At 51.6% G+C, this 11,840-nt stretch overlaps 1 protein-coding gene across 1 annotated transcript; it reads right to left on the minus strand.

The window, feature by feature from the left end:
* Positions 1 to 1,892: 1,892 nt before the first annotated feature.
* On the minus strand, positions 1,893 to 4,544 carry LOC119271031 (chloroplastic import inner membrane translocase subunit HP30-2-like). The gene is made up of 6 exons (XM_037552999.1): positions 4,203 to 4,544; positions 3,787 to 3,902; positions 3,400 to 3,526; positions 2,545 to 2,699; positions 2,388 to 2,450; positions 1,893 to 2,293 (listed from the first exon to the last, which is right to left on the minus strand). The coding sequence occupies exons 1-6, from the start codon at positions 4,509 to 4,511 to the stop codon at positions 2,266 to 2,268; spliced, it is 798 nt and encodes a 265-aa protein (XP_037408896.1). The 5' UTR covers positions 4,512 to 4,544; the 3' UTR covers positions 1,893 to 2,265.
* Between the last annotated feature and the right edge of the window lie 7,296 nt (positions 4,545 to 11,840).

Consider the following 11,840-nt stretch of genomic DNA (forward strand, 5'->3'; position numbering starts at 1 on the left):
TGGCTCGGGCGGCGGTCTCCGACGACGGTGCTCCTCGGCGGGTGGTGCTCCGGTGTAGATCGGGCGCAGGTACGGCGGCGGCACGGCCCTTTGGCGGCGGTGACGGCTGGCGACAGGGGTTGGCCGACGGAGCCCTGCAGGCCCAGATCTGGGCCCTTTTGGGCCCGACCTGGGTCAAGGCGGGTTGGTCTGGCCTTTGGCGGGTCGCCTCCGGCTGGGCTGGCGAGATACGGATGTTGGGATCGGCGGCTCTACGCTGCGTCGGCTGCAGGAGCTTAACGGGCCCAATCTAGACCCGGCTGGGCAAGGGATCTTCAAGTTCAGAGGTAGAACGGAAAGAATGGAAGTCCATATGGAAGCTTCAGATCCCACCCAAAGTGAAGGTGTTCTTATGGCGATTGGCCCGACAATCCATGCCATCGGGGGAGCTTCTGCACCGGCGCAACATGGCTACCTCGGCCGCATGTGATCTATGTGGAATTCATGACTCGTGGCGCCATGCACTCTTTGATTGCCCAATGTCTAGGAGCACCTGGGCTTTGTCTTCGGACTCGATCTTGGATCATCTTAGTTCAAACAGGTCAGTGTGTGCAAGGAAGTGGATCTTTGAATCACAAAAAACACTATCTGGTGAGGAGTTTATCAGATTGGGGGTCTCACTTTGGGCCATATGGGGAGCCCGCCGGAAAGCTATCTATGAAGATATTCATAAAAGTCCGTATGCAGTTCACAGCTTCATAAATTCCTATCTGGATGAAATTAAATTTGCGATGCCAGTAAGAGGGAGCAGAGTTAGCACAAGTGTGCGTCCAACTGGATGGATTGCACCACCGGAAAATTTCTCAAAGATCAACGTAGATGCTACAGTACATCATCAAGGACATGTTGGCGCTATGGGGACTGTCTGTCGAGACTGAGCGGGGGTTTTTCTGGGAGCATCTGCTATGGTTTACAACATTGGTGAGCCGGCCACTCTGGAGGCGATGGCCATTCGTGAGGGGCTGGACCTAGCTACAGATTTGCATATCCAGCAGATACATCTCGCTTCAGACTGCAAGGGAGTCATTGAAGAAACCCGGAGAGGAAGTGGAGCTACTTACGGGGCAATCATCAAGGAAATAAAGCAACAACAATCTACTTTTATTTCTTGTAATTTAGTTCATGAATTTAGGAGCTCAAATGTTGAGGCTCACAACTTAGCGAGGCATGCTTTAACCTTGGACCTGGCCGCCATGTCTGGTTTGGCATGGCTTGCTAAGTTTGCTGTTATTCTTGGACTTTGGCTATGAAATGTGTCATAAATCTTTTAAGTACATATTTACCCGAGTAATATTTACATTTTCATGATCCATGCCAATATTCTATGCGCAAAGATTACTTACTTGGTTGTGGTTTCCATTTAAATACCTATGTTCTGTTTATTCTAAAACTGGTAATCCGGATCTTCAGTCCAATGCAAAATAAATATAAGATTGGTTTCCATGAATTTACGAAAATAACCAGATGGCATGAAAAAGCGCGCTTTTGAGGAGTACTCAGGCCCCCTGTCAACGAGGGGGTGGATAGTACCTATGAGCTTCTCAAAGGATGATCCAGGGCCAAACTGCCAACTAGCCCCACCGAACCACCGAAGGGAAAAAATAGAACAAATTTCAGCATTCCATACACGTGACAAATCAGAACTCCCCAGAGGATATAAATAAACAACCACAAGAAAAACCCTAAAAGCCTCAACGGCACAGCGAAGGGCACCATTCACTTCCAGTTTTTATAGAACGACAGAGGTAGTTCTTTGGTAGGGGAAGGAGAGAATATGGTGGAGTAGGCGAGCATTGAGCCTCCCACGGTGGTGACAGAGGCCGTTTGACCGCTGCCGGAGCAAATGCTGACAAATTCACCTCCACATAAATTTCATTCTTCATTGCAGATTTTTACCCAAAAACTGTGATCTATTACAAAATTCAACAAATCACACTTTGCTACTTGAGTTACAGAGTAGAATGAGTGGTGGAGAACTCAAAGATGCAGGCAACTAATTATTACCAGAAATCAGTTATCAATGAAAAAATTATTACCAGAAATCGAATAAGGAATTGCAAAAGCGCTCACAGTCTAATAATAACTAGACAAACAAAACTACTTCCGCCTTCAGATTAAGTGGTGGTGCCCAGACAGGTTATCATCAAAACAGAGATGGACATAGCTCCGGATGATACTATCTGTATAAAACTAAAAAAATAACCACCAGCAGATAGCGGCAAGTTTTCACTGTGCTTTGGCCAGCCCAGGATCCCTGGGAAATATAAACAGATATAGAAAAAATAAATTAATTCAAGTAAGCAAAAATAGGTCTAGAACCATGAAATTCTTGTGGAATGATCCCAAACCTTTTAATTTGATCAAGTATGATCAATCTGGGGCCAGGGGGGATCTTCACATCTTTCAAAGCACTAATAACGCAACATGAAGTAGAGTAAATGAATACATCTTACATGGATAAGTAAAAAAAGGGTATCGAACACAACTGGACCTAGATAAACTTACCTGTCAGTAAGGAGGGGCAAGGTATGATCAGTAAGGTGACCCTTCCTGAAATTCTTCTCATATTTCTCGAGGCCCAGATTTTGTAACATGCTACTTGTCCTGGCATAGTAGTTATGTTCACTCACACCCTGTGGCTTTGAGAACCTCTGCCCAATCTACATACCCATAAGCAGAATTATTTATTACATAATATGAATGCCAGACCAACATATATCAGCTAGTTGTGGGTTGATGACAAGGCAACCAAATACGTAGTAATTTCATCAAAGCAAAGAAGATTTGGGGGGGAAAAAGAGAAGCATCCCTTTCGATTTCACCATAATGTGTGTTTGTGTGTTTACACTCACAATTTAGCAAAGCAATTTTTTCTTAAAAAAATTCCATCCAGCTGCCATGAAATAAAAAGTTGCTCTTCCATGCCCAGGTTCTTCTCTTCTGTTTTCTGGAGACCTAAGGCCTGTAAAGGCCCCAGCCTCCAGGCGATTCCTACATGCTGGCCATGTTCTAGAGATAATTCAGAGGTCCAGGCAAGACATACCATCAAAATAAAATTAATTATGAATTTTAAAAGGTAAATGCCGGTTCAAAATGCTCTGGTGAAGCACATGCTGTATCTACTTTAAAGTTGGTCATGATTCGTCTAATGTACAGAAGAACCTGTCATCTCCACATGCCAGCCAAAACATTATCCGTTTACTCAATTATTAATGTACACATCCAAACCAGAAAAGATCATAAGCAGGCAACAGAATAGCAGATTGACCTTTCATAACATTGAAAATTTAGTGGCAAGATGAACTGCACAGAAAAATGGATCCAAATTGTAATAACCAACAAAGATGACTAGATCATTACCATGAAAAAGCCACCCTGAAATACCGCAAAACCAACACCGGATGTGATTGCATTTGCGACCGGATTAGGAGTTCCCATTCCACTCACTAGAGAGAACAGAACACCGGAACCAAAAGCGGCTGCCATGCTATAAAAAATACAAATAGGATATCTGTCATGCATAAAGTGACAAGTATGGATTTCTTAATTAGAGTTAAAGAATTAACAAGCAGAAACCTGAAGCTGTGCAATAAGGACCATCCTTTGGATAATAATTACCAAAAGGAAGGTCAATTGCATCTTTGCATTGCCAAGATTAAATAAAACGCATGTATGGGACACCCCACTGATGATATAAGCTATAGTCCTTGAAATCTGCCAAATAAAAATGGAATACCTAAGCCTCACCTGCCCTGGATGTCGTCTACTCCGCGTATCCTTCTCATAACACATGATATGCCTGCGTTTGTACCAGACATGACTGCAAAGTTCCGCGCCTGCACCAACGGTCCAGCAGCTAAAGCCTGCGAGGCAAGAAAGCAGGCTGGTGAGCATCATGTGAAAGTTCAAAACTTAGGATTCATGAGATATCTGTCTGTCTGGCCAACATTTGCTACTATGTCATCAAGGTGAAAATGCAGGCCTTAACTATAGATCAGGAATCAAAAGTGACGGGTCACAAACCAATATAACAAATAAATTATGAGAAAACATGTTCCAATCGTACACATAATCGTTATCGGTTATCACGGACAATTAATTCATCAACAGGAAATAATAAGATAAAATAAGCAGAGGAGGGTGCCGTATGTAGGGTTCGCAACCTGCGCCTGCTTGAAGGAGGCCATGGCCTGCGGGTTGGCGTTGGGAGGGAGCGGCGGCACCCACGGCGCTCCCCCGTCGGCGGTGATGGAGCCCATCAGGCCCCCGAGCGCCCCGCCCTGGACCGCCCCCGCCGCCGTGGTCACCACCGCCTCGACATGGATGGGCTGCTTCGCCATCCACGCGCGGAACCCCGCCTCCAGCGCCCTCACGCGCCCGCTCCACTCCTCCAGCGGGTTGCGGCCGCCGCGCGCCTGCGCCGGCGACGACGGCGACGGCGACGGCGACGGCGACGGCGAGGAGGAGGCCATCGCAACCGAATCCCCTCTGCTTCTCGCCTTCCCCTCGCGTCTCGGCGCCTTAGAAAACGGCCAGCCTATTCTTCGCAGTAGCGTAGGATAGTTGCCAGGTCGCGCACATGGGCCGCGCAAATTGCGCTCTTTTCGCGGAAGAAAAAATAGTTTTTTTTAGTAACAGAAAAAAATAGCTGTACTGTTCGATAGGAAAAATAAAGTCGATTGATCCCTGCTGCATTCAAAGATTAATAGAACTTTTTTTGAGGATCATTAAAATAACTTCTTTATTGTAAAGAAAACGTTCATGAGTTTTTAAAAAGAATGTACACGGATTAAAATCGTTCGTGAATTTGGAAAATGATCACGAATTAAAAAAATCCATGGATTTATTATAAAGTGTTCTTCAATTTATTATAATGTTCAATTATTTTAAAAATGTTAATTAATTAGTAAAAGTTCACAATTTTAAAAAAAAACTTCACGGATTTAAGGAATGTTCATTCATTGTTAAAAGAAAGATAAATTGATAAAATGAACAATGAACAATGAACAATGAAATAAAAATCAAAAGAGGGAAAATAAAAAATCTGAAAAAATATTAGAGAAGACCAAGCTAAGAGCAACTAAAATAACAAAAAGAGAAACTAGGAAAAAATCAGGCAGAAAACGGCGGCGAAAGACGTCACTACGAGAAAGAGATAAGGGCATGGCCAATGCATAGCCCCAAGGTGATGCCCCGCATGCCTTGTAGGATCGAATACCAGGAGAAATAGGTTGGGATGGGAAAACGGGATCCTCTGCAGGAGACGGGTGCCTGGAGAGAAAAAGTGTGGTTCGATGTAAAAAGCTGAAAAAGTTGGAGTGAAAAGTAGAGATACATGTGTACTAGAATCTCTACTTTCTATTTCTTGATGAGGTCCATTAGTTTTAGCTCGCGTTGGGGAGAAAAATTCAATGTAGATACCTTAAACTACTTTTTTAGGATATTCATAAATGGTTGAGCCCGCCAGCAGAGCAACACCCACGTGATTTTTAGGATATTCCACTCTTTATCCCCTCGAATTCTTCACTTACCCGGCATGCATGACTCTGTCGGGGTGAATTCCATCTGCTTGCCAGTTATGAAATCAACTATGTATTATATGTTAGTTTGCATATGCAAAGTAGTCTCTGTCTTAGTTATTGTTCTTAACGGGCGTACTTTCTTTTCACAGCAAAAAATGGGTCTCATTAGCGCACTACAGCAAAATACCGCCGAGCTTAAAATATGCTATTAGTGTGCTATAGCGTGTTATTAGCGAGATGTTGTGCATCAATATATTTAGCGAGGCAATTCTCAATACGCTATAACAATGCTATTAGCGATTATAGCACGCTATTTTTTTCAGTGGGTATTAGCATACAGAGAAAAATGTAATTTTTATTATATTTGAGGTGCTTTGTATTTCCGGTGAATTTTTATGATAGATCTAATCATCTATAATACTTAAATAGTTCATCCCCACTATTGTATTTCTCTCAACATGCAGCCTATCCACCTCATCACACTTGCCACCTCAGCATTCTTTTAGTGACTTACAAGTGGGACCCAGCACTACATCAACCCTGCCACTTCAGCGTGCAGATAATGGCCAAGGGACCCACCACAACCTGGCCTCTCTCTGCCTCATTCATCTCTCTCGCAGGTCAAACCATCAAGCGCTCCTCTCCCCTCTCTACAATAGCGCACGGCGACCCGGATTAATCTCCGCCGCGTGTGGCGCTCCTCTGGCACAAGCGCCAGCGCGGGTCGCGTCCGCTGTTGAGTCAAACTTGATCTTCCGGTACACATAACGGCAACAGCAGCATTTACGTCTCAGATGCATGCATGGCTGCATGTCGGCACGGCAGCAAGTAAAATCTTTTTTACTAGCAAGAGCAGCAGGCGTGCCTTAGTAGCTAAGGAAGTAGTATAGGTCAGCAGTGACGTGGTGTTTTGGAATGACGTAAGAGCTTAGCTCATTTAGAACAGTAGGTCGGTTCAAACTGCTATATAAGCAGCAGCACACACCCCGGTTGTATGCATTCCATTCCAAGCATTTGAGCTTCATACAACTAGTATCCCGTGAGCGTCTTTCCTCCTCGTGTGTGTGTGTCTTGCCCTGCACTAGTGTGTGTGTGTTATACTAGTGAGCTGAGTGCAAGTACTACCAGTAGATAGTCACGACCCTCTGGTCTCAGTAGTTCGGGCTAACAATTGGTATCAGAGCCTCGGGTTATGCCGAAGCATATGCCGAAAGGAGGCGTCGCCGATGACGGTTCCAAGACCGCCGAGCAGAGCTCGGCTGAGGACACCCGTGCGGCGGACGCGCTCGCGCTGCGAGGCAAGCCGGGAGGTGAGCTGGGCGCGTCACGCTCCGTGCGAGACGTGGGCATGTCCAGCACCTCCTTCCCTCTCCTCACGCGGACCAACTACCCCAGTTGGTCGGTCATGATGAAAGTCATCATGGAGGCGCGGCATGTGTGGAAAGCCGTGGAAACCGGCGATGTCGAATACGAGGAGGACCGGCTGGCGATGGAGGCGATCTTGCGCTCCGTCCCAGAGGAGATGGTGCTCACCCTTGGCGCCAAGAAGACGGCCAAGGAAGCATGGGAGACCATCAAGACTCTGCGCATCGGCGTGGAGCGCGTACGGGAGTCGAAGGCCCAGACCTTGCGCCTCCAGTACGAGGAGATCCGGTTCAAGGCCGGTGAACAAGTCGACGACTTCGCCTTGCGGCTGCAAGGTCTCATCAACGAGCTCGCAACGCTCGGAGATCCCATCGACAACAAGATGGTGATTCTCAAGTTTCTCCGCGTCGTCCCCAGGCAGTACAAGCAACTGGCCCGGTCCATCGAGAGCTTGGTGGATCTCTCCACCATGACGATCGAGGAGCTAGTAGGGCGGCTGAAGGTCGTCGAGGAGCGCGGCGACGACGCCAACAACCGTGCTGGCGGCGAACTACTGCTCACCAGGGAGCAGTGGGACGCGCAGCTTCAGTAGCGCGCCCGCGACGGTTCTTCCGGCAGTGGGGGAGGCGCCCCCACGGGAAGCAGAGGTCGCGGCAGAGGCGGAGGCCACGCCTAGAGCGGTGGCAGCAACCGCGGTCGCAGGCCAAGCCAGGCAGGGCGAGGCGCTGGCAACGGTGGCAAGTGCCGCTACTGCAACATGCCGGGTCACTGGATCCGGGATTGCCACAGGAGGAAAGCCGACGAGGCAGCCGCGACAACGGCAAACCTCGTCCAGGCTGACGTGGATGGTGGGCCGGCAATGATGCTGGCAAGAGTCCAGCCCGTGCAGGAGAGCTCAGCGTCTCCCACGACCACGGCCCTGACATCCACCCATTCCGTGCAGGAGGCACGGAGCCCGTCCACGGGAACCATCACTCAAGTGACAGGCCACACCTCGACAACTACGTTCTCGGGGCCTGTCGACTGGGAGGCGATGAAGGCTCGGGTGTGGGGGAGCCACACCCCGGCGACGGCGTCCCCGACAACCTCGGGACCCGACAAGATCGCGCAAGTTGGCGCGGCAACGACGCATATGGCGGACCATGCTCCGACCATGATGCTGGCGACCATCGACTCCGTGCAGGAGCGCACGGAGACTCAGGTCAGCCACACCCCGACAACAAAGTGTTTGGGGTCCACCGTGTTGTCGGGAGATGGCTCCCTGACAATGGCATGTGCGTGCGGCTACGTCTTCCTCAACGAGGAGAGAGCCGTGACCACACCCACGCTTGCAGGCGGCAAGCAAAGTGAGGGTTGGTTCCTCGACACCGGCGCCACGAACCACATGACTGGTTCGATCGACGCGTTCGCGGAGCTGGACCGCTCAATCACCGGGAAGGTGCGGTTCGCGGACGGATCCGTGGTGGAGATCCACGAGCGCGGGACCGTCGTCTTCGCCGACAAAGGGGGTGATCACAGGGCGTTCACGGGCGTCTACTTCATCCCGGCGCTCACGAGCAGCGTCGTGAGTGTCGGACAACTCGACGAGGGCTGGTTCGACATCGGCATCCGGCGCGGTGTTCTCACCGTGCATGACCAGCAGAAGAGGCTGCTCATCAAGGTTACCCGCTCGCCGAACCGCCTCTACAAATTCTTTTTTCAACCCGTGCATCATGTGTGCCTTGCCGTGGGCCATGTCTCCGACGCGTGGCGTTGGCATGCCAGGCTAGGACACCAGCACTTTGACGGGTTGCGGAAGATGACGCGAGGCAACCTCGTTCATGGGCTACCTCACATCAAGCACGCCGACGAGTTGTGCGATGCGTGTCTTGCCGGGAAGCAGCGGCGCCTGCCCTTTCCCGAGAAGGCACGCTATCGGGCGCAGAAACCCCTGGAGCTGGTTCATGGGGACCTCTGCGGCCCAATCACCCCGGCAACGCCAGGAGGGCGTCGCTACATCCTGCCGCTCGTCGACGACTATAGCAGGTTCATGTGGGTGCTGCTCCTCGCCTCCAAGGATGAGGCGGAGCGAGCCATCGTCAAGCAGCAAGCGGCAGCAGAGGTCGAGTGTGGCCACAAGCTGCGCGTGTTGCGCACGGACCGTGGCGGCGAGTTCACATCGGCCACGTTCTACAAGCACTGCAACGAGAAAGGGGTGCAACGTCACCTCACAGTCCCTTACTCGCCGCAGCAGAACGGCATCGTCGAGCGGAGGAACCAGACAGTGCTTGGGATGGCACGCTGCATGCTCAAGGCAAAGCAGGTGCCGAGCACGTATTGGGGGGAGGCCGTGCTCACAGCCGTCTTCATCCTCAACCGCTCCTTCACAAGGAGCGTCGACGGAAAGACGCCTTACGAGGCGTGGTATGGGAGGAAGCCAGATGTACGCTTCCTCCGTACCTTTGGCTGCGTCGGGCACGTCAAGATGACGCGCCCACAGCTGAAGAAGCTCGACGACAGGAGCACCCCAATGGTGTTCATGGGCTACGAGACGGGCTCTAAGGCGTACAAGATGTATGACCCCGTCTCAAAGCGCGTACATGTCTCTCGCGACGTCATCTTCGACGAAGACGCGCGATGGACTTGGGAGGCGTCGGGGGAGGCCCCGGCAAGCAGTTCCTTCACTGTGGAGTACCCGATGTACTCTATAACCCCGGGAAGCAAGACCCCGGGAAGTACCACCCCGGGAAGCTCGGGAGGTGTGGATCCGGGAACAGCGACCCCGAGAACACCGTCCCCGGGTACGGTGTCGCCGGACACCACGACGTCAAGCAACATGGGTCCTGGGAGGCAGTTCGCAACCCCGCCAACGGCAAGGTCGGAGCTATTCGACGCCGACGACAGCGTAGGCGCCCCCCACAGGTTTCGGCGCATGGGGGATCTCCTCGGCCAAGCTGCGGCAACACCGCAACAGCCCGAGGATGAGGACGCTGATGACGACGAGGTCTTGCATCTGATGGCCGGCGAGGAGCCGACCACATTCGCGGAGGCCGAGCAAGAGGATTGCTGGCGCCACGCGATGCTGGACGAGCTGGCGTCGATCAACGACAATACCACTTGGACACTCACCACGCTGCCTGCTGGGCACCGAGCCATCGGGCTCAAATGGGTCTTCAAGGTGAAGAAGGACGAGCACGGCGCCATTGTCAAGCACAAGGCGCGCCTCGTCGCAAAGGGCTACGTGCAGCATGAGGGAGTGGACTTCGAGGAAGTATTCGCTTCGGTGGCAAGGCTGGAGTCGGTGCGGCTCATCCTTGCCGTGGCCGCTCACTGTGGGTGGGAGGTACACCACATGGACGTCAAGTCGGCGTTTCTCAACGGCGACCTTAACGAGGAGGTGTACATCACCCAGCCACCCGGGTTCGTTGCCAAGGGCCACGAGCAGGGCGTGTATCGACTACACAAGACCCTCTATGGTCTCCGGCAAGCCCCAAGGGCGTGGAACGCCAAGCTCGAAGCAAGCCTTGCATCCCTTGGGTTCTCACGCAGCGCTTCTGAGCATGGTGTGTACTCGCGTGGCACCGCGAACACGCTGCTCATCGTCGGCATCTACGTCGATGACTTGGTCATCGCCGGGGCAGAGCCTGAAGAGGTTCAACGCTTCAAGGGAGAGATGCATCGTCTCTTCAGCATGAGCGACCTTGGGCTGCTCCGGTACTACCTCGGGCTGGAGGTGAACCAGGAGGGTGGTCGCATCACGATCACGCAGACGGCCTACGCCACCAAGATGCTCGAGCGAGCAGGCATGAAGGACTGCTATGCTGTGCATGCTCCAATGGAGGCACGGCTGAAGCTCAGCAAGGAGAGCCGCGAGAAGGCGGTGGATGCCACACTCTACCGTAGCATCATCGGGAATCTCAGGTACCTCGTGCACACCCGACCGGACATCACGTTCGTTGTCGGATACCTGAGTAGGTTCATGGAAGCTCCGGCAAGCGATCACCTGGCTGCCGTCAAGCACCTGCTCCGGTACATCGCGGGTACGCTCACGCATGGATGCGTGTATCGTCGTGGCGACGGCGAGAGCTTGGTCGGGTACAGCGACTCCGACCACGCTGGTGACGTGGACTCCCGGAAGAGCACCTCGGGCATACTATTCCTTCTCGGGAATAGTCCCGTCAGCTGGCAATCGGTGAGGCAGAAGGTTGTCGCCGTATTTTCGTGCGAGGCGGAGTACATCGCGGCAGCTACAGCGGCCTGTCAAGGCATTTGGCTTGCTCGCCTTCTCGGCGAGATGCTGAATCAGGACACCGCCCCTGCGCTCATCTTCGTCGACAACAAGTCGGCGATTTCCCTCTGCAAGAATCCAGTGCTACACGACCGCAGCAAACACATCGATCTCCGCTATCACTTCATACGTGACTGCGTCGAGAAAGGCTCGGTGATCGTGGAGTTCATCAGGACTGGTGAACAGAAGGCGGACATCCTGACCAAGTCACTTGGTCGTGTCCGGTTCCAGGAGCTGCGCGACAAGGTCGGGATCATCGACAGCAAGCTCCTTCGACAAGTTTGAGGGGGAGAATGTTGAGTCAAACTTGATCTTCCGGTACACATAACGGCAACAGCAGCATTTACGTCTCAGATGCATGCATGGCTGCATGTCGGCACGGCAGCAAGTAAAATCTTTTTTACTAGCAAGAGCAGCAGGCGTGCCTTAGTAGCTAAGGAAGTAGTATAGGTCAGCAGTGACGTGGTGTTTTGGAATGACGTAAGAGCTTAGCTCATTTAGAACAGTAGGTCGGTTCAAACTGCTATATAAGCAGCAGCACACACCCCGGTTGTATGCATTCCATTCCAAGCATTTGAGCTTCATACAACTAGTATCCCGTGAGCGTCTTTCCTCCTCGTGTGTGTGTGTCTTGCCCTGCACTAGTG

The sequence above is a fragment of the Triticum dicoccoides genome, chromosome 3A (genome assembly GCF_002162155.2).
Source record: "Triticum dicoccoides isolate Atlit2015 ecotype Zavitan chromosome 3A, WEW_v2.0, whole genome shotgun sequence".
Taxonomy (NCBI): Eukaryota; Viridiplantae; Streptophyta; class Magnoliopsida; order Poales; family Poaceae; genus Triticum; species Triticum dicoccoides.

Coding starts and splice junctions, on each gene's coding strand:
- LOC119271031 (XM_037552999.1), bottom strand. CDS start 4,511: ATGGCCTCCTCCTCGCCGTCGCCGTCGCCGTCGCCGTCGCCGTCGTCG. Junction 3,527..3,786: donor GTAGACGACATCCAGGGCAG/GTGAGGCTTAGG, acceptor TATTTTTTATAG/CATGGCAGCCGCTTTTGGTT. Junction 2,294..2,387: donor ATACTTGATCAAATTAAAAG/GTTTGGGATCAT, acceptor TATATTTCCCAG/GGATCCTGGGCTGGCCAAAG.